General features: G+C 42.9%; 1 protein-coding gene across 1 annotated transcript in view; it reads right to left on the bottom strand.

The window, feature by feature from the left end:
* Positions 1-19656, bottom strand: part of akap12b (A kinase (PRKA) anchor protein 12b) — a 37872-nt gene extending 18216 nt beyond the window's left edge. The window contains exons 1-2 of the mRNA XM_068753973.1: positions 19540-19656; positions 3599-3674 (exon numbers count right to left, since the gene is read on the bottom strand). Coding sequence (XP_068610074.1) covers positions 3599-3674; positions 19540-19656 — 193 coding nt within the window. The remainder of the gene's footprint in view (positions 1-3598; positions 3675-19539) is intronic.
* Positions 19657-22300: the final 2644 nt, after the last annotated feature.

Genomic DNA, 22300 nt, shown 5'->3' with positions numbered 1-22300 from the left:
GTAAGCAGGTAATAAAACTAATAAAATATGAATAGGCTAGTCTGCCAAGAGGGCAGGTGACGGTCACAATCACTATAAGAATAAAAAGCATAGAACTCTAACAGTGACTGACGTTGTGTACGTTGTCACTGTTAAGCACGAATGCAGACAAGGTAAAAAAGAAGAAGAAAAAAAAAGGAGAAAGGAAAAAAAAAAGGCATTACAAAGAGGAGTAGTACAATAAGGAAGAACAGGAGTTAAACACTTTAAACTACTTATATATTTCAATCTGCTATAATTTCCACATTTTTGAAGAGTTTATGCGATTCCAAATTCTATGTTGTAGACGACTAATGGCAGAAAAATGAACGTTGATTTGAGAGGAACAGGTCTGGAAGGCATTCCTGCAGTCGGCACATCCCTCCACATCTGCAACATCTGGGACTTTGAGCTGCACACATTGTGACCGTCCCAGCTGTGCGATCATGTTCAGTCAGCATCTTGGCATGCTACACTTTTCAGGTGATGAATTTATCTTCTTCAAGGGCAAATAGCACTGGCATGGATTTAATTTATGAAATATGAGAAGAAGAAAACTTTCATGTGCAGAAACAAAGTGTTGGATCTTTTTCGTAGGCTCGTGAAAAAAGGAAAAAACTAATTTGTTTTGTGAACTTTTGCTTATTTATTGAGAAATTCCTAGACAAAAGGAAAATTCTAGATCAGGTGCCGAATCCAAACAGCTTTCCCAGGCTTATTCCTGCACAACTTTTGATTCAGATCTGTATCATTTTCAGATAAGAAGCCACACAGGATTACAAATGGATCGCCCATAATAAAGCCTTCAAAGGCTGAGCTTCAACCATGTTAGAAAAACAAGCTTTAAACTAAAGTACATGTTTCTGTCAATAATTATTCACTCAACCAAAAGCACAAGACCGGAGCGACCGCAATTCAGAAACGTCAGTGATCAGTTGTTCTTTTGGAAGGCAAACCACAGTGCGTGACATCAATTTGTGCATGAGCTCAAATGAGGTAATTGATTTAGAGAAAGGAAACAAAGAAGCGTCAATATCTGGCCTACAGTTGATCATTTCCTTTCAGAGGGCCTCCGTTGCATCTGTGAACCGTCGGGAGGGAGGGACTGTTAAAGCTCAGGCCGGTGATGACATCAGTGATGACATCAGACTTTGGGCTCCCACTGCGCCCCATGAACCCAACCCCTGAAACGAGCAGCGCAGACACACCAGCTTTAGATCATTCAAAGGTTTGAATGATGACGCTGCACTTTTTACTCTCTCTTTTTACTCATTTTGGATCCTCCTTATTCTCCCCCTCCAGAAGCCCATCTGAGTACTTCAACTTCCACGTAGTATTTATTCAGTAAACTCTGCATTTATTGCCTTTGGAACTCAGCAGTGGTGTTGCTAAGTGACAAATGAGGAATTCTATAGAGCAGGGGTCAGCAACCGAGGACCCGGTACCGATTTATTAAATAAGTCATTTTTGGCACTCTGGGCTTGAGTACCGTATTTTCCGCACCATAAGGCGCACCTAAAAGCCTCTAATTCTCTCAAAACTTGACCGTGCGCCTTTTAACGCCGTGCGCCTAATATGTGGACAAAGTTTTAAAATAAGCCACTCATTAAAGGTGCGCCTTATAGTGCGGAAAATACACACTATTTGGCACGCGTCATGAAAAAGGTTGCCGCCCGCTGCTATAGACACATCTGGACATACACTCCTGCACTCGTGCAAATGCAGCATAATTGTTTGCAAACAAGATATTTTGTACTTTAGCTACCAAATGTTAAACTATATTTTGTATTTCATCATAATGATAGACCTGCAGGATTAATTTCCAAGACATCCTAGCTTAAAATGTCAACATCCCAGAAACAAAGGGACTGAACTGATGTAAAGCCACTTGTTCCACAGTCGATTTCCCCGCTTTGAAATAAATAGCAAAAAGTCGTATCTGCGATAGTGTCTGATTAAGCGGCATTAATCTGCTTCGTAAACACGTATTGCAGCAGGATAAAGTGTGCAGTAGAACCCGAAGCCGTGTCTGTGTGACTGTCATTCATAGGTTTATGACAAAGGCTTCGGGCCGGACTTCAGACATGCCTGATTCAGGGTGTGGCCTGATGATGATGAATATATTTATTAGATAGATAGAAGTACAAGTACAGTCACACAGTAGCATGTATTACAGTACAAGTACAGTCACACATGCTGTCTAAGAGGAGCATTTCTAAAGCCATTTCAAAGAAGCCTTTAAAATACAAACCCTCTGGTCTGCCTGCTGGGGGGGGGGGGGGGGGGGATTATGGCTGTGCGTTTGCACATGCTCCAGAGTTTCGAGCTGCAAGCTGTCTTATTTTCCTCTTCACTGTTATCAGAGAGATTCCTTTGTACTTCCTGTCTCCCACAATCCATTGCTGTCTTTATCGGGCTTCACAAGTCCCAGCTCCCCCTTCCTCTTTTTGTCTCCCTTCCCCTCACTCACTTCCTCCTTTAATCTGAGCCTTGACGCTCTTTCACTTCATCTGCTGTTTCCTCGTTTTCAGTCTCTCTGCTGAGAGCACCTGTTTCTTTGTATGAATGAGTGTAGTACTGCTACTCCGAGCAGATGTTACTTTAGCATCCTGAGAAAAAGAAAAAGTGTTTTTTGAGGCAGGAGGGTTGGGTGTCTATTTGATTCTATTAAGGACGGGTCTAAATATAACTTGTGTCCATTTTGGAGGATTAGAGGACATTCTTTTGGCTGATAGCAGGGATAAGGCACAGCTGTATGTTATTGTGGTCTGGTAGACAGTACACATACAGTACACAATATACAATATCCATCATAATAACTTTAATTTAGTAATTATGACAGTAAATGGTCTGTTTGTGCATGTAAAAGCATTCCTAGCACTGTTCCTAGCCCATTTTTAGTTCTGTATCTTTCCACAGTCCTTGTTCACAGAAGCGATGATTCCAACAGCTAACTTGCTCTCCTCCGAGCACCGCATCGACACATAAACTCTCTATCTCTGCCCTGAAAACGTCTCGGGTTACTGTATAAACGGATAGAATCGCTTCAGTAAACAGCTTATTAACAGGGTGGTATGTGGCATGTCTCTGTGCGGGACCGGGGTCACGGCCTGCTAAATATTTAGCCTTGCAGGCCTCCCAAATTGAAGCAAACGTGATAGAAATGGTGAAGAAAAATAAACAAACGTAGCTTTGGAGATAAGACCATGAGAGCAGGTTGTTGCGAGTGTCAGACAAAGACTTTGTCCACAGATATTTTAAAGTTTATTTTTACTCTTCCACTCACAAACTCTTTGTGTGCAGCAATAAAGATATGAAATGTTAACTCTCCCAAAGGGCAATGGGAGATTCAAAGATTGTTTTCCACATTTATTTAATGTCTTTAGAAATTCAGAAATGTAACTGCAGCTGCACACACACACACACACACACACACACACACAATGAAAGCTGACCCCACAAAAAGTGTACCTTCTGCTACTGAAGCAACAGTACAAAATCAGTACCACCACTACTTACCACACGGGCAAGTACACTGTAAAAATCAGTACCGATGGGAGGGACACGCATGTTCACACACCTTCTGCCAGAGTGTCATCCTGTGATTGTCCATTCACACTCGTCATGCTGGAGACGTGGCCGTTTTTCTGCAGCGACTGAAAAGACACAGAAATGGATATTCTGAGTTAAGAGGCTTTTCTGCTAAAAAAAATAATAATAAATCTCTGTAAAGATGTTACAAAACCAATGCAGCAAAAACCGAATATTATAGAATAGTGATGAAGATCAGAAAAATACAGCCGAGCTCGCAGCAGCTTATCAGTGGATCCGGGGCCTGACTGGGCTTCTACTGGCAGGTACCAGTTCCGACTGAGACCTCTACAATAGAAAGCAGCAGCCAGGGAACCGGAGCCTCCCCACAGAACCAGCGATCTAACTAATAGACAAGATTCCTCCAGGAAAGCCCTGAAAAACGACAGCACAGAGGAAAACAAGCTGAAGAAAGGCAAGTGAGCGGGGGAGGGGAGCACACAGCGCTGCACCTGGCCTTTACACCAACGCAAACAGTGGAGCTATCACTTCCCTATCCATCTCCTTGACTCGTCTCTGACCTGCCATTCTCTCTCTCTCTCTCTCTCTCTCTCAACCCAGCCAGCCAGACAGATGGCCGTCCACCATGAGCCTAGGTTCTGTCCAAGGTTTCTGCCCGGTAAAGGGAAGTTTTTCCTTGCCTCCGTTGCTCTTGTGGGTCAAGTTGGGTTCTGTGTTTCCCTGCAGGTCTTTCCCTGCTAATCCTGTAAAGCCTTGAGATGACTTTATGTTGTGATCTGGCGCTATAGAAATAAAACTGAATTGAATTGAATTGAATAGATCCGGAGCGTCGTCGTGCGTGACATGGTCTGGTGATCATCTCAGATCATCTCTGGTCCTAGGTCTCCGTTGTCTGTCACAATGGACCCCAGACACACAAAGCTCTTGACAGGTTCTATAATGGCGTTACCAAGCCGCGGGGGAGGTGGATCCGATCCGTCTCCGACATACATCAACTTGGTTTTTGTCCAAGCTTCTCTGCCTCTTCACTGGACACGCCCAGACCATCGCCTAACAGGCTGTGGCATGTCGAGCAAGATGGTGTCGTCAGCAGACTCCAGGTCAGGACATGGGACTATCAATTCTGTCCTTCTGAAGATGTCAGGACCCCAGGTCAGATTTGGTGTACGAGCCATCAGCTGACCTCTAGACCTGCAGTGACCCCACCCAACCCTCAAATCTAATGATTGGAATTCTCAGCATTCCTTATCCTCTTTTCCCAATTCCACGGATCCCCCATCACCTGACTCTAGCTTCTAACGTTAGCCCACCATTTCACTACCTCTCTCCAAAATTACCTCAAGATAATGAGGATGAGGATGAATGACCTTCCTCACCACCATAATATACACCAGAACCCCAGGTCCCTGCATGTATTTATGTCCTCAACAATTGTAATTGGGTTTCACCCTTTGCCATTGTAATCAGTGTCTCATTCAACTATCAAACGCTCCACCAACCCAAGGAGACCTTGCATTAACTTTAGAAAAGGGACTGATGTGTAAATGCGAGCACCGAGGACAGTGTTTCTGGGCAGAATGGCCCCAAATTTTAGCTTGACTTTATCGACTCACACCCCAAAATACATTTCACTGCACAGCCACTGATTCCTGAAGACTATAGCATGCAGATGATTCCTTACTGTATATGGGGTATTGATATTTTGTGTCTTCTTTAACTACTACTACTACTACCAGGGCTGTCAACAGACTTGTTGGGGCCCGGGACAAGCAGAAGCCATATGGGCACCCCCCCCCCAACCCACTCCGAATAATCCTCCACGACATCTACCCATTTATTTAAATCAAATAGCCAAACAACAGAAATGTGAAAATTACTCTTCACACACCAATTTCTATTAAATTGAACACAAAATGAAAAACATAAGGACCACAATCATCTGCTGGGTAATAGAATGCCCTCCGATTCTGTTCTCACATTAGCTTAGCAGGACATATTTCAGCGTTCTCTATTCATTAAAGTCATCAAATTAACAATTCACATTCAGAAAGTACTACACTCCAACAAAATCAAGTGTTAAAGACACGCAACTTGCTTTCCTGATTGCAGAGTCAGTAATAATGTCACTGAAATGGAGTCTTTGAACGAGCTAAACTGTTAGCCTGCCCTGGGACATGGTGGACCACAAGTAGTCTTTAATTATTATCATTTTCCTGAAGGGACGCTCTCCTCCAGCTACAGTCACTGGCAAGGATGAGAGAATGTGCAGCAGGATGCACGGGTTAATTTAAATACTCTGTAGTCCCGTAGATACATTAATCAGGTCTGGAGGTCCCAGCAGGTCCTCATCAGATGTTACTGCACATATTTGATACTCAGGCTCAGGTGTCTCCGCTGCTCTGTTGGGCTGTTTAAGTCATGGGGGGTTTAAACTTTTTCACAGTTTCCACTCTGAATTTAAAGCTCCAAAAATGACTTTAAGAGCAGCCCTACTGTGCAATGAAAACAGTCACAAAACAGTGTCCAGTGGCACATTGGGATCAGACTATCAACCTGTGCATGTATGGAGGCACGTGTGAAAGTGAAACGGTCACACCATCTGTTGGGGGGGTGTTTCTGGCAGCCTTCTGCAAGCTGCTAATTTCTTGTAAAAGAAATCATCATAAAATGATATTTAAATACAAGCACATAAAAACAAGGGCTTGGAAGAGGAAAGTATCGTAGTCAGGTTTAAACTGTCCTAAATAGTTTTTGAACTCCAAAAATTCGGATTAATTTTATTTTAATTTCCAGATAATCCTCCGTTTTTTCGTCAATGCCTTTGTAGGCCGCCGCTCATCTCTGCTTGAGGCTAAGCTCAAGGCCACGTTGGTCGGTATCGGAATAGCACATCCCACTCTCTGACTGTCGTTATTATATGAACTGCGCTTCAGTTTATCATTCTAGCAAACTGGAACTGACCCAACCTCACAAACTGGTCATTACTGCCTCGCCTGAGCTGTTCAGAATTCTCTTATTTCACAGACAGAATACGCACAAGTTTCTCTGCCAGTTGTGCGTTCTTTGATGCTGGTGTGGTCGACATGGTCCGCCACACCGACCTAACTACAGACATGGATCTGATCTAAAAGGAATGAGGAATCATCACAAAACAAATCACTCGCACTGGGTAAAAATAGTGTTTTATTTTCTGCCTGGTTTCAATTCAATTCAGTTTTATTTCTGTAGCGCCAGATCAGAACAGGAAGTCATCTCAAGACTTTACAGGATTAGCAGGGAAACACAGAACCCAACTTGACCCACAAGAGCAACGGAGGCAAGGAAAAACTTCCCTTTAACAGGCAGAAACCTTTATGTTTATTTGTAAAGGGACCATGTATTGTTAAAAAAATATATATACATGTCTCCATTAGATGCATTGTACCAGTTAGCTTAAAGCTAATTTGCATCTGCAGTCCCTTGGCAGGTCACAGTTAAAACATAAATTATAAAACATCACAGAGCATTTTCTCAAACCTGAAGACATCCAATAGAATGCAATTGCGTCAACCATTCTACAAGCCCAACTCTTTAGCTAAATGTCCTTTCGGGTGATTTTCCTTAAATCCTGATGCTAGGACAACATACAGACAGAAACGTGTCTTCCTTAGCCAAGGTCATAACAGAGCCCGTATCCTACAAACAAAAACAATGTCTTCAATAGAATTACAAAGTAAGCAGTGGATGGAATGGAAAGCTTTTATCGTCAGTGTCATCACAGGACAAGTCCAGTGCAACAATGAAACATATTTATTTGATTTACTGTTCTATGTGCTTCGAATTCTTACTTTACCTGGGAGACGGTAACTGTTGCAGCCTGTCGCCAACCCTGTTGGCATTTCATTTATTAATTTTTTTTTTTTTTATCAGCCTTCAGTTCTTGCCCAGCAACAAGATCGCTTGGCAGGAAAACTTGAATCGACACTTTTAGAGATTAAAAACAGATGGATTTTATCATGGTGACATTCAGCGAAGTCGACTTCGGTTTAAATCAGCAAATGCTTCATCCTACTCCTTTTCGGACATGTTGCGTTCATATTATGATTATTGTTTTGACATTGTTATTGTTATTTTGACTATTGTCATTTTTTTTGGTTTGTTTGTTTTTCTATTTTACTTTGTTAATAGCATGTTCGAAATAAAGCATTCATTCATTCATTCATTCAAGGATGTGTGCGCAAACAATGACGCCAGTGAAACCAGCCCGACATCTGCTATTGTTAGCAAAAACGACAGAAAATGATTAACATTAAACTTGGATTTATTTTTAGTGGAGGAGAGGAAGAGAGTCCATGCTGAGCAATGAATCGATGAAACTCTCATATCTCAAACGGCATCTAACAACCCAACACTTGGAACTTAAGGACAAACCAGTGATGGTTTTTTATGAAAACATGAAGAACTGAAGCAGTCAGTCCACGAATCAGTCCTCTGGTACGCCCACAGCCAAACGCACAGGAAGCATCGTATCGTGGCAGCCTCCGGATCGCCAGAGCCAGGCAGCCGCCGGAACAGCCAAAGAGATGACACGGATCATGTGTGGAGACGAAGATGTCAAGAAGTTAAACGTGCAGCTTTCAAACGACACCGTATCAAGAAGAATAACAGATGTTAAAAACACACGAATTGAACGCACAAAAAAGTCGATATTTTGCCACACAGCTCGATGAGACGACGGACGCTGCAGATTTAGCACAATTAACGGTTTATGTGAGATGACGGTGCAGCTGCGGAGGATTTCTTGTTGCGTCTGGAAGGTGACTTCCTTTTGTCCTTTCTGTCCAGGTACTGCTGCCTCGCCTGCTGCCAATCTGCGGCTTTGTCATAGTTCCCACATGACGTCATGAAATAAGGGGCTGTTGCGGAGCCTGCGCCATGACCGTTGGCATTAGCTCGCGATCTGCGGACAATATGTCGAGATAAAACAAAGTGAAAATGTTCCATCTCCTGCTGGGTCAGTAGATGTTTAAATCGTGCTGGAGGTCCAGTTCAATTTAGGTTTTATCGTGTCCACGTCATTGGACTTCATGGATGTGAGAAGACGAAGCTTTTGTCTGAACAAAGATGGAGATTCTGGCTCGGATCAACAGGAAAGATGCTCCCTAAAACACGCTAGAATGAGCTCAGAGCAATTTTTGTTAGGTGTGTAACTTCTTACTTGTTGACAGATGTAATTTACTCAGTACTATCTTGTGTAACTGTTTTAAAACGTTCTTTTTCATAAGACAGATGATCGTTTAGCTGCTTGATTGTAGCCTCGGACGCTAAGGCTACAGGAAGTGGTCGAAATGATCCTCAGGTCTGAATAAAAGAACGTTAAAAACAGTGAAAACCACAAAGACAGAACGAACCTTTTCCAGCGACTGTCTTATATAAGAGCCGGTAACTTGTGAATGTGATCATTTAGACTGCTTGATTGTAGAAAGTAACGAGATCGAGGGTGTCTGAGCTGCGTTAAGTCACTACATGAATCGTGCCACAATTAAGACCTTAAGAAGCTTTACGAAGCTTTGAATGGAGTTCAGACTGACATTAGGGATAAAGTTATTCAGAAATGTTGGCATTGCTTGTTCATTTTTGCTGCATAAGTTAATCAAAAATTAAGCTCTTCATGTTGATGCTGCAAATAGGATAAAATAGTCTAAATAGGCAAGTGAAATTGTGTAAACAGAGCGAGCAAACAAAGCAGCTTGCTAACAAAGATGGCGTCGCCAGTGGCGGTCATGTGACCTGTGGGAACAATGTATCGACCAGACAGCATGCTCTCTCTCGCTCTCTCTCGCACCTCCTCCTTCTGTGCGCCCAGTCCAGGCGTGCTCCATTTTGCGCCGCTGCTGGTTCTGTTGAGAACAGTCCCTGTTGGTTTGGTTGTGGGTCAGCAGGAGCACACAACTGGGATTCAAAGAGTACCAGTACAAGTACAAAGAGTACCAGGACGTTGAAAAGGATCACTTGAGTGTTGAAGCCTGTTCATGATTACTTGTTGGCAGCTTGGCTTCCACTGGCGACCCAAGGACAGGACTTGTTCAGTGACTGTGGATGGATTCCTTGGACACATTGTGTAGTTCCTATTCTGGGGTTTAACAATCTCTGAGTCAATTCCAACAAAGGCAGGCTGTGAGATCCTCCTCTTCAAATGATCTGCCGTATGTACTGGAAGCAAAAAAGGTTGCAACGCTGCACCAAGCAGAATTCAAATATTCATTCAGTAACTGTTTATATTCATGAAATGAATTGTGAAAATGATCCAGTGAAACAAAATGTTGATCGAAAATTGTTGTTTTGCATTCAGGGGTGTGGCAGTCAAGTGATGCTAAAACTTGGGGGCATCTGGTAAGAAGGACAGAACGTGTTTGAAGATTGTGGTTGGAGGCAGAAGTGCGTTATTAAAGCTGTGCATTTAAAAAGGACATTCAGATTCATGGTTCTCATACATGAACTTGTTCACCCTGATTTATCCCTCCCTCTCTGTTGCTCATTTTTTGCACATCCATTTTTCTTTAGCTCTGGTTCAGATGCAGCATTAACTGCGTCAGAGAACACAGGGGAAAGTGTGTGTGTGTGTGTGTGTGTGTGTGTGTGTGTGCACCTGTGGAATTGGTGGGAGTAGGGCCATTTGAAGGACAAACAATGAATCATACCTTTGGGGCAGCTGTTTTATTGTTTAGGATACTCATAGGACAGAGTAGAGATTTACTGTATTGACCAAACAACTCCTTTCTGGTAATGTTAAAACCCATTGACCTGAAAAACAAAGGGCAACGTTGGACGGGACTTATGCAAGTTCTGCCTTAAGTAAAGTTCTGAGGAGTACTTGACTTTTCCATTTTATACATCTATCATATCTATAGGGTCAGCATTGGGTGTAGATTTGTTTGCATTTGGACCCACTTTGAAAGGTAGTTTGCCGGGTCAAATTCTGGCCAATGTAGCCTGATTATGATCGTGACCTGGGTGGTCTGGTTCTGCTACCAGGCTCTGTTTGTATTACTGTTCAAGTGTAGCAGTTGCACATACAACGTCATCGGGGTCATGATATTGTGAGAGGCGTGAGACTTTGGGTCAAAGGTTTAGTGACAACTTGATGTAGGTAGAGGACAATGTGGGTTTTTCCCCCTGTAGACTCAAAATGTCAACAGGTTTTTGACGCTTTACCTTTAGGGCCACAAGATCTATTGGTTTGTATTTATTTCTTCCTGCTGCTTTCTCCTCCGCATGCAAACATGCATGTACTCCCACATACATATTGTAGGCCTAGATTCTTATCCTGTGTCTGTCATATTAATCTTATTCATTGTCCCTCAAGTTCTCCCCTTATTCTGTTTATGTGAGGCTGGTTGAAATCAAACACAGATGACACATCATGCAAACAGACAGATGCGGTTTCCAAGGCATAAAAGATACATAAATGAATAAAACACTCGTTTTTAACAATATGCACTATTTGACTACTACTCTACTTTCGGCTTTTCCTGTGAGGGGTCGCCACGCTACTTTCTCCACTTCACCCTGTCCTTTGCATCGTCCTCCCCAACACCAGCCACTCTCATGTCCTCCCTCACTACGTCCATGTCTCTTCTCCTGGGTCGTCCTCTAGTCCTGTTCCCTGGCAGTTCCATCCTCAGCATCCTTCTACCGATATAGTCCCTGTTGGCTGGCTACACTCTCCGTCTACACAAGGTGTCGTCCACCTGGTGCTCCTCCCTCCACTCTTGTAGGTCACCGTATGTTCTAGTCTCTTCTGGAAATAAGAGTTAACCTCTGCCATGTCCATCCTTTTGGGAAAGTCCACCACCATCTGTTCTTCTAGGTTCCTGTCCTGAATACCAAACTTGTCCATCACCTCTTCATCTCCTCTATTTCCTTCACCAACACGCCCACTGAGGTCTGCTCCAATCAAGAATCAAGAATCAAGAAATGTTTATTGTCATTCAAACACTCTCATAAAGGAACGAAAAACAACACTCAGGTCCCAGCTCGAGGCGCACAACAAACAGTCACCAAAAACAGACACACATTCATTCAACGTAAAACTCTCTGGAAAAAATATATACACAAAAAAGTGATTGCACCAATCGCCAGTAGCAGCATCCAACATAACAAAGTTAGTCCAACAAGGAAGCAGTGAATTGTCCTCAGAGTTATCCACTGTTCACGACTCTCACTGCTAGAGACGCTCTGAACCACTTCATCAAAGTCACTCCAGAACTCCTCCTTCTCTAACTCACCTCCTACCTGTGGAGCGTAAGAACTCCTCCTTCTCTAACTCACCTCCTACCTGTGGAGCGTAAGAACTTCTCCTTCTCCTCTAACTCACCTCCTACCTGTGGAGCGTAAGAACTTCTCCTTCTCCTCTAACTCACCTCCTACCTGTGGAGCGTAAGAACTTCTCCTTCTCCTCTAACTCACCTCCTACCTGTGGAGCGTAAGAACTTCTCCTTCTCCTCTAACTCACCTCCTACCTGTGGAGCGTAAGAACTTCTCCTTCTCCTCTAACTCACCTCCTACCTGTGGAGCGTAAGAACTTCTCCTTCTCCTCTAACTCACCTCCTACCTGTGGAGCGTAAGAACTTCTCCTCCTCCTCTAACTCACCTCCTACCTGTGGAGCGTAAGAACTTCTCCTTCTCCTCTAACTCACCTCCTACCTGTGGAGCGTAAGAACTTCTCCTTCTCCTCTAACTCACCTCCTACCTGTGGAGCGTAAGAACTTCTCCTTCTCCTCTAACTCACCTCCTACCTGTGGAGCGTAAGAACTTCTCCTCCTCCTCTAGAACACTCTGCACCAACTCCTCCTTCAGGATAACTCCTCCTCCATTCCTCTTTCCTCTCCTCCATTATAAACAACTTGAATCCTGCTCCTCAGCTTCTAGCCTTGCTTCCTTTCCACCTGGTCTCCTGGACACACATCAACCTTCCTCCTCCTCATCATCATGTCCACCAGCTCTCTAGCTTTTCCTGTCATCGTCCCAACATTCAGAGTCTCTACTCACCATCCTAAACTCTTCCATTCTCGTCTTCCTCCTCTTCTTCGTCTCTGTCTTCACAGTAATCCAGTTTCCACTAGCGCCCCGTGGGTTAACAACGCTGCTGGCGGTCGTTGTTAATCCGGGCCTCGACCGATCCGGTATAACTTTCTTATTGGCGGTGATTTGCATTTTGTAAATACTGGAGATTTCAAATAGTGCAACAATATGCACAATTTGAAATCTCCAGTATTTACATTTAAAGTTAGATTCCAAGTAACCAGAATGTAGGATTTAGTTGAACCTAGCTGATTTGTCTTTTATTTTTGATTAAAAAATACTGCACAAACTAGTATTTTATGTATTACTTCTACAGTCTTGGTTCTAATGACTTTCTCTTTATTGGACTGCCTTATCATTTGTTTCCAAACCAGACCCAGAACTGATATCTGTTTTTTCTTCTCATAAGTGTTTACACCAGATGCCTTTCGTGATGCAATTGTCTGTATTATCCAGGCTTGCAACTGCTCTCTTTAGTGAATTCAGTCAGTCATGCCCAGGAACACTTCGGCTTTTGACAAGAGGCTCAATAGAAGCAGTGTAGTTATAGAGCAAGAGAGGTTGTGGACAGTTCTTCCTAATATTACTGAGAACAACATTCTCCCAGTTTGAGTAATCGGATTCTGACTACGTCAACCTAATTTTTGTATGACATGGATGAGCTTCTCAATTTCAGCCAAACATCAGTTTGAACAGATCGTCATCCATTAAAGATAAACTAATAGAAAAATTGGCAGACACATTTTGGGACACAAACAATGTAGACGCCCTGAGACACGGAGTTTTCCCCATACACAGCTTGGCTCAGTGTGTTTGCAAGAGCTGTCAGATTTATTGCAAAGGACTATCAATGTCTGCTCAGCCCTCTGCGCTCTGCCAGATTGTCTTGAGCGACTTGTTCTTACTCTCCAGCACTCTAACCCTGGTTCTGATCCACGTGTACCCACCCTGCTTGTTTTTTGGGTTTTCGTCTTTTGCCTGCTCCTGTCTGCTCCTTTGGATTGGTCTGCCTGATTGATCTGACTACCTGGTTTGTGAACTCTGCCTGTCTCCTGGAACTCGTCTACTGCCTGCCCACTTCCGATTTGTCTGCTGGAGTCATTAACGTTACGTTTCTGGATTCCCTTCTCCTGTCGTGCTTTTGGGTTCTCCCTGTCTGTGACATGACACACATTCATAGCACAGGTATGAAATTTGAGCACCTGAGTGGAGGTAAAGGACTGTGTAAAAAGATTGAGTGTGTTCTTTAGCAGTCTTATCAGGCTTTGATCTTTCGTATGTCCTGAATGTGAGGGTACCAGCTTTGTTTGACTTGACTCGATTGACCTATCAGTGGTCTGCAGTACTACATGGTACCTTTCGGCATGCACTTGGCCCAACACAGAACTGTAAAGGTGAGGATACAAAAAAAATGTCAGGAAGGAAACAAGTAAACTTGACGAGAGTAGGGGCAGTGTTACATGATGGAAATGCAGAACATCTTGGGTTAGCATGCAGGTGGAGTCTGGCCTATCAGGATTGGTCCGCTGCTTGTTTTGGGTAGTTACTGGTGTCCAAACCTCACCCACAGATGAAAGACTATACCTTAAACTTTACAAACTAATTTATGTGGAGCTCATTATTTTCTTTAATTATATTTCAGTTCAATTCATTTTCACTTTCATAACAGATATCTCAAGGCACTTTACAGGATTGGCAGGCAAAGACCTGCAGGGAAAGACAGAACCCAACTTGACCCACAAGATCAAGCACTTTTGCAACGGAGGCAAGGATAAACTTCCCTTTAACAGGCAGAAACCTTGGAATATTGAAATATTGCGAAGGTGAAAGGACGCAGTCCTTGAAATGTGCTTTATCTGGGACTGAAAGGACAGGTCCTGATCAAAGACTACCCCCATATTCTTGGCAGTGGTGTGGGTGGACACAGATGCCATCTAGTTCAACTACAACAAACATTTCTGAGATGTGTTGGCCCAAGAACCGGTACCTCGGTTTTATTTAATAACAGGTCATCCAGGAGTTAATGTCCTTAAGGCACATCTGAAGTCTAACCAACTGATCGACTTTGTCTGGCTGAACTGACAGGTATCGTTGTGTATCGTCTGTATAGCGAATAAACTTTTATTTTTTTTGGAGCAGCTTGGAGTACTCGCTGTACTTCCTCTACCGGAGATGCACCGCGTAGCGTCACTAAATACAGCTGATCCTGCCTTTGCTCCGCCCAAAGGAACCGAGACCCTCCTTTTCAGGCGGACTTTTTTGATCCTCTCCAGAGTCCGGGTGCGCGTTCTCACTGGCCCAAACGGAGCGGATTATCCGAGGAAAGGAACTCTGGTCAGTTTAAAAGGGAGCAAACAGCGGCAATGTGAAAGCAGCCTTAAATTTGAAAATAATAAATCAATTAAAATGCACTGCATATGATAATTAAACACTGTAATAAAATAAATATTAAAAAAATCTTCAATGTTATTTGAAAATGTACTTAAAATGTAAATAAAAACTGGGCTGTGCTGAAATGTTAAAACTTAACATTTAAAAAAGTTAACTTAAAGCATTCAGAATGAGTTGTAATTAAACATCCACAGACAAGATGACCACTTATATGAGCTTAATGTGTTTGGTGTGCAGCTTTACACACGCCCACACACTTTTCCAGTCCAGTCCGTTCACGTACATAAAAGCATTCAGTACCTGGAATATGTGGTCGGCTGGAGTTCTGCTCTCAAGTCAATACGGATCCTACCACAAACACAAACATGTTTGTTGTAACGAACTTTGAAAGACATATAATAATCATACGTCCCACTAACAACATTACAGTGCATGTTAAAATGTGAAGACGGCTTTACCCGTTACTCTGCACTCAAATAGGCATCTTCCTATTAAATATCTCTGACAGACTGACAGACAGGTTAAAGTGATCCCTGACTGTTTTCACAAATCGGTCTAAAAACACAAGAATATGTAGTGTGGTTCAGACTGTAAAGGCTAAAAGATCGATGCCATCCTAATCAATAGCAGTGAGCTGGGTGCTGCAGCCGTTTGATGTTACACCCAGAATGCCTTGCAACGTAACAACCCCCAAACATAACTGATTTGATATCTTATTATAAATATTTTTTTGATATTTTTGTCTATGTATTTACATAGTAGAGGTACATGCTTGTGTTTTTCGACCGAAATATGACCAGTTGTTAATAATTAGTGTGAGTAATCATTAAACATGATCAGTGTATTTACATATATGAATATCATTAATGATTAATGGTAAATTGAGCAAATATTTTATTCCAGAAGTGTGTATCAAACTGGTAGCCCTTTGCATGAATCGGTGCCCAGAAAGGAGCCCTCGGCTTCAGAAAGGTTGGTGACCCCTGCCCCAGACCATAATGCAATTTACTTGACCATCTATTTAAACAATGGAGAATAAATATTGGTATTCTTAATAATTCAACAACGGTAAAGGAGATTAAAAAAGAAATTAGTGAATGCATAAAAGATAACAAAAATGGTGAAGTTGGCACGACAATAATCTGGGATCCAATTAGGCAGGAGAGGGAAATGAATTTCTGAAGACAATTCTTGAATAAAATGAAAAGAAAGAAATATGACCAATTAGAGGAGTCACTAAGGAATTTATAGTAAAAACAAAGAGATAAATGCAAGGAATTGGCAAATCAAATCAAAGATCAACTCAAAAATGTGGTAAAAGATGAATTGGAAAATAAATTAAGATTCACATAACAAACATTTTATCAAAAACAGCAACAAAGGTTTTCGCGAAACGCCTTTGAGCACAACAAACAAAATGAAAGACCCAAGATCTAATAACTCAGTTTAATCTGATGAAACTCTGTATTCACAGCGTGAGGGTGAAGATAAAGAAACGACACGCCTGTCGAAGCCGGAGCTTCCCTCCATTGGAGAAACACAAAATGATGAATGAACCACAAACAAAAGCCCCGGAAGGGGCGGCATGAGTGGCATGAAATCTGGAGAGATGCCCCGGCTGGCTCTTAATCAATAAGCAAATAGAGTCTATAGTTTATTGCTATTATTGGTATTATTGTTTATATTTTATATACTATACTTCACTGACTGAAAGCAGATGGGAGAGTTGACCGGGACACACCAGAACTCTGGTACCAGCCTGCATTACACACCAGAACTCTGGTACCAGCCTGCATTACCGGGACACACCAGAACTCTGGTACCAGCCTGGATTAGCATTCATAAGGAGAATGAAAATACTCCTGGGCAGTCTGACTGCCTCCAACAGGAGTACAAGTATCTGGACCCTGGACCAGTCATTTAGAACTGAAAAGGCCTCTTGGAGTCTTCTTGTTCTTCATGTCACACCGAATGTCTCCCTCAGTGTCATGTCAACTTTCTGCTGGCCTACAGAGATGCAGCAAGGCCCTAAATCTGACCTTTGACCCCTCGCCTATAAAACAAATGACATAAATCTAACGAGGCGTGAACAAAGCAGGTGGTGAAACACCAAATCATTAGCAGGTACTTTGAAAATATTCACTGCTGAGGATTTACACTGAGGTAACAGTGCAGATTCATGTGATGATCCGATTCATGTGACGATCCGATTCAGGTGACGATCCGATTCATTTAACAATCCGATTCAGGTGATGATCCGATTCAGGTGACGATCCGATTCAGGTGACGATCCGATTCATTTAACAATCCGATTCATGTGATGATCCGATTCAGGTGACGATCCGATGCATGTGACGATCCGATTCAGGTGACGATCCGATTCATGTGACGATCCGATTCATGTGACGATCCGATGCATGTGACGATCCGATTCAGGTGACGATCCGATTCATGTGACGATCCGATGCATGTGACGATCCGATGCATGTGACGATCCGATTCAGGTGACGATCCGATTCAGGTGACGATCCGATTCATGTGACGATCCGATTCATGTGACGATCCGATTCATGTGACGATCCGATTCATGTGACGATCCGATTCATGTGACGATCCGATTCATGTGACGATCCGATTCAGGTGACGATCCGATTCAGGTGACGATCGGATTCATGTGACGATCCGATTCATGTGGAAATCTGATTCATGTGACGATCCGATTCATGTGACGATCCGATTCATGTGACGATCCGATTCATGTGGAAATCCGATTCATGTGACGATCCGATTCATGTGACAATCCGATTCATGTGACGATCCGATTCATGTGACGATCCGATTCAGGTGACGATCCGATTCAGGTGACGATCCGATTCAGGTGACAATCCGATTCATGTGGAAATCTGATTCATGTGACAATCCGATTCATGTGACGATCCGATTCATGTGGAAATCTGATTCATGTGACGATCCGATTCATGTGACGATCCGATTCATGTGACGATCCGATTCATGTGGAAATATGATTCATGTGACGATCCGATTCATGTGGAAATCTGATTCATGTAACGATCCGATTCATGTGACGATCCGATTCACGTGGCAATCCGAATAATGTGACGATCCGATTCACGTGACAATCCGATTCATTTGACGATCCGATTCATGTGGCGATCCGATTCATGTGACGATCCGATTCATGTGACGATCCGATTCAGGTGACAATCCGATTCAGGTGACGATCCGATTCATGTGACGATCCGATTCATGTGGAAATCTGATTCATGTGACAATCCGATTCATGTGGAAATCTCATTCATGTGACGATCCGATTCATGTGACGATCCGATTCATGTGGAAATCTGATTCATGTGACGATCCGATTCATGTGACAATCCGATTCATGTGGAAATCCGATTCATGTGGAAATCTGATTCATGTGGAAATCTGATTCATGTGACGATCCGATTCATTTGACAATCCGATTCATGTGACGATCCGATTCATGTGACGATCCGATTCATGTGGCGATCCGATTCATGTGATGATCCGATTCATGTGGCAATCCGATTCATGTGACGATCCGATTCATGTGGAAATCTGATTCATTTAACAATCCGATTCATTTGACGATCCGATTCATGTGACGATCCGATTCAGGTGACAATCCGATTCAGGTGACGATCCGATTCATGTGACGATCCGATTCATGTGACGATCCGATTCATGTGGAAATCTGAGTCATGTGACAATCCGATTCATGTGGAAATCTGATTCATGTGACGATCCGATTCATGTGGAAATCTGATTCATGTGACGATCCGATTCATGTGACAATCCGATTCATGTGGAAATCCGATTCATGTGGAAATCCGATTCATGTGGAAATCTGATTCATGTGACGATCCGATTCATGTGACAATCCGATTCATGTGGAAATCCGATTCATGTGGAAATCTGATTATGTGGAAATCTGATTCATGTGACGATCCGATTCATGTGACGATCCGATTCATGTGACGATCCGATTCATGTGGCGATCCGATTCATGTGATGATCCGATTCATGTGGCAATCCGATTCATGTGGCAATCCGATTCATGTGGCAATCCGATTCATGTGGCAATCCGATTCATGTGACGATCCGATTCATCTGGAAATCCGATTCATTTAACAATCCGATTCATTTGACGATCCGATTCAATGATCCTTTCTAGGTAATGCGCTTCACAAGGACCAAGTTGTTGGAGGTTGTTGGTCTCCGGTTGGATGTAAGTCTGAACCGCTTCATTCCTGCTGCATGACTCAGCGAGAAGCTGCGCCATGCAGAGGATGGGGGGGACGGGGGGGGACTGGGAAGACAGATGAAGAAGCAATGTCGCAGCGAACATGAGGAGGCACAATAAAGATGACCAGTCAGCTCAGCAACCACGACCCCCCCCCCCCCCCCCTCCCCCCCGGAGGACCGGGACTCGGGACTCTCGGTGCGCGCTGCGCTCTGGACAGTAAAGCTTACCTTGATACCGGGGGCGCTGCCTCCCTCCCGTAGCGTCTCCGAGCTCAGGTCGCCCGCGGAGGCTGAGGCATCATCCGTGCTCCTCCTGTCCCGCTGCACCGAGCTCTCTGCTCCCATGGCGACCGGTGGGCGACCGGTCACCGTGGCTACCCTGCAGAGCAGCCCCGCCCCGGGATGGCCTGGATCTGGAGCGGTGACGGCCGGTAACTCTCTTAGGACACACCCCCCTTTAGCATCACATGGGGGGGGGGGCTGCATCAGATGGTGATGGAGGGGGGGAGAGGAGGCAGAAGACAAACTCACCGGTGTAACGTTGAAGCTGCACGCTTTGATTCATTTTACATGAGAAGAACTTTTATTTTATGTCTCATGCAAAGTACACAGGTCAGATAAACACATACAAATGGCATTGAAAGTTAGGGGGAGCCCTTGAGCAAGGCACCATCCCCCCAACTGCTCCAGGTGCATGTGTGTGGTTGTTTCGAGGGGCCCGAGGGGTGTAAAAAGTGTGACATAATGATAAATAAAGGCTTTCTTTCTTTCTTTATTAAAGGGAGTCAAATTAAATCCTTAAATCTGAAGAAAGAACAAAGGACTAATAGTCCAGCGTTAAATGGTTCAACTGAAGAAAGGACAATAGTCCAGCGTTAAATGGTTCAACTGAATAAAGAACAAAGGACTAATAGTCCAGCGTTAAATGGTTCAACTGAGAAAAGAACAAATGACTAATAGTCCAGCGTTAAATGGTTCAACCGAAGAAAGAACAAAGGACTAATAGTCCAGCGTTAAATGGTTCAACTGAGAAAAGAACAAAGGACTAATAGTCCAGCGTTAAATGGTTCAACTGAGAAAAGAACAAATGACTAATAGTCCAGCGTTAAATGGTTCAACCGAAGAAAGAACAAAGGACAATAGTCCAGCGTTAAATGGTTCAACTGAGAAAAGAACAAAGGACTAATAGTCCAGCGTTAAATGGTTCAACTGAGAAAAGAACAAAGGACTAATAGTCCAGCGTTAAATGGTTCAACTGAGAAAAGAACAAAGGACTAATAGTCCAGCGTTAAATGGTTCAACTGAGAAAAGAACAAAGGACTAATAGTCCAGCGTTAAATGGTTCAACTGAGAAAAGAACAAAGGACTAATAGTCCAGCGTTAAATGGTTCAACCAAAGAAAGAACAAAGGACTAATAGTCCAGCGTTAAATGGTTCAACTGAAGAAAGAACAAAGGACTAATAGTCCAGCGTTAAATGGTTCAACTGAGAAAAGAACAAAGGACTAATAATCCAGCGTTAAATGGTTCAACTGAGAAAAGAACAAAGGACTAATAGTCCAGCGTTAAATGGTTCAACCGAAGAAAGAACAAAGGACTAATAGTCCAGCGTTAAATGGTTCAACTGAGAAAAGAACAAAGGACTAATAGTCCAGCGTTAAATGGTTCAACTGAGAAAAGAACAAAGGACTAATAGTCCAGCATTAAATGGTTCAACTGAAGAAAGAACAAAGAACTAATAGTCCAGCGTTAAATGGTTAAACTGAAAAAAGAACAAAGGACTAATAGTCCAGCATTAAATGGTTCAACCGAAGAAAGAACAAAGGACTAATAGTCTAGCGTTAAATGCTTCAACTGAATAAAGAACAAAGGACTAATAGTCCAGCGTTAAATGGTTCAACTGAAGAAAGAACAAAGGACTAATAGTCCAGTGTTAAATGGTTCAACTGAGAAAAGAACAAAGGACTAATAGTCCAGCGTTAAATGGTTCAACTGAAGAAAGAACAAAGGACTAATAGTCCAGCGTTAAATGGTTCAACCGAAGAAAGAACAAAGGACTAATAGTCCAGCGTTAAATGGTTCAGCCGAAGAAAGAACAAAGGACTAATAGTCCAGTGTTAAATGCTTCAACTGAAAAAAGAACAAAGGACTAATAGTCCAGCGTTAAATGGTTCAACTGAAGAAAGAACAAAGGACTAATAGTCCAGCGTTAAATGCTTCAACTGAGAAAAGAACAAAGGACTAATAGCCCAGCGTTAAATGGTTCAACCGAAGAAAGAACAAAGGACTAATAGTCCAGCGTTAAATGGTTCAGCCAAAGAAAGAACAAAGGACTAATAGTCCAGCGTTAAATGCTTCAACTGAAGAAAGAACAAAGGACTAATAGTCCAGCGTCAAATGGTTCAACTGAAGAAAGAACAAAGGACTAATAGTCCAGTGTTAAATGGTTCAACTGAAGAAAGAACAAAGGACTAATAGTCCAGTGTTAAATGGTTCAACTGACAGTTGGGTTAAGCAGACACAAATTATCTTCCAGGTGCAGCAAAGGAGGAAAGATGTTCTTCAAACATCACAACTGACGTCAGAGGACGGCAGCGAGAAGGAGCTGTAGATGCATGTGGATATCCGGAGCTCCATGACCCAACAAAATGTACCGGGAGTCAGAAAATACGTCTGTCACCTGATTCACCAGGCGACAGCTGTTTGTGTTACATTATAACAAAATGACATTTTATTTCATCCTATAGAGACATTCCTGTGTTGGGAAACCAGAAACATCAGCAAGTTGAAGAAACTGACTCAATGAAACGATTTCATGACATTCGGATCTGCTTCCGATCACACAATCAAACCTGTCAAGTTATGTGGGAAGTGTTCTCATTCAAGCGAGGCTTGGGTTTGGCTTGCAATTAGAGGCATGAATTAAATAAGTAAAAGCTCATTTCAGACATTTGTATATCGTTATAATTTAAGATTCATCTTAAATATAG

Source organism: Brachionichthys hirsutus, chromosome 20 (assembly GCF_040956055.1).
Source record: "Brachionichthys hirsutus isolate HB-005 chromosome 20, CSIRO-AGI_Bhir_v1, whole genome shotgun sequence".
In the NCBI taxonomy this organism is placed as follows: Eukaryota; Metazoa; Chordata; class Actinopteri; order Lophiiformes; family Brachionichthyidae; genus Brachionichthys; species Brachionichthys hirsutus.
The sequence above is the reverse complement of the archived record's forward strand: the minus strand, read 5'-3'. Positions and strand labels throughout refer to the sequence as shown.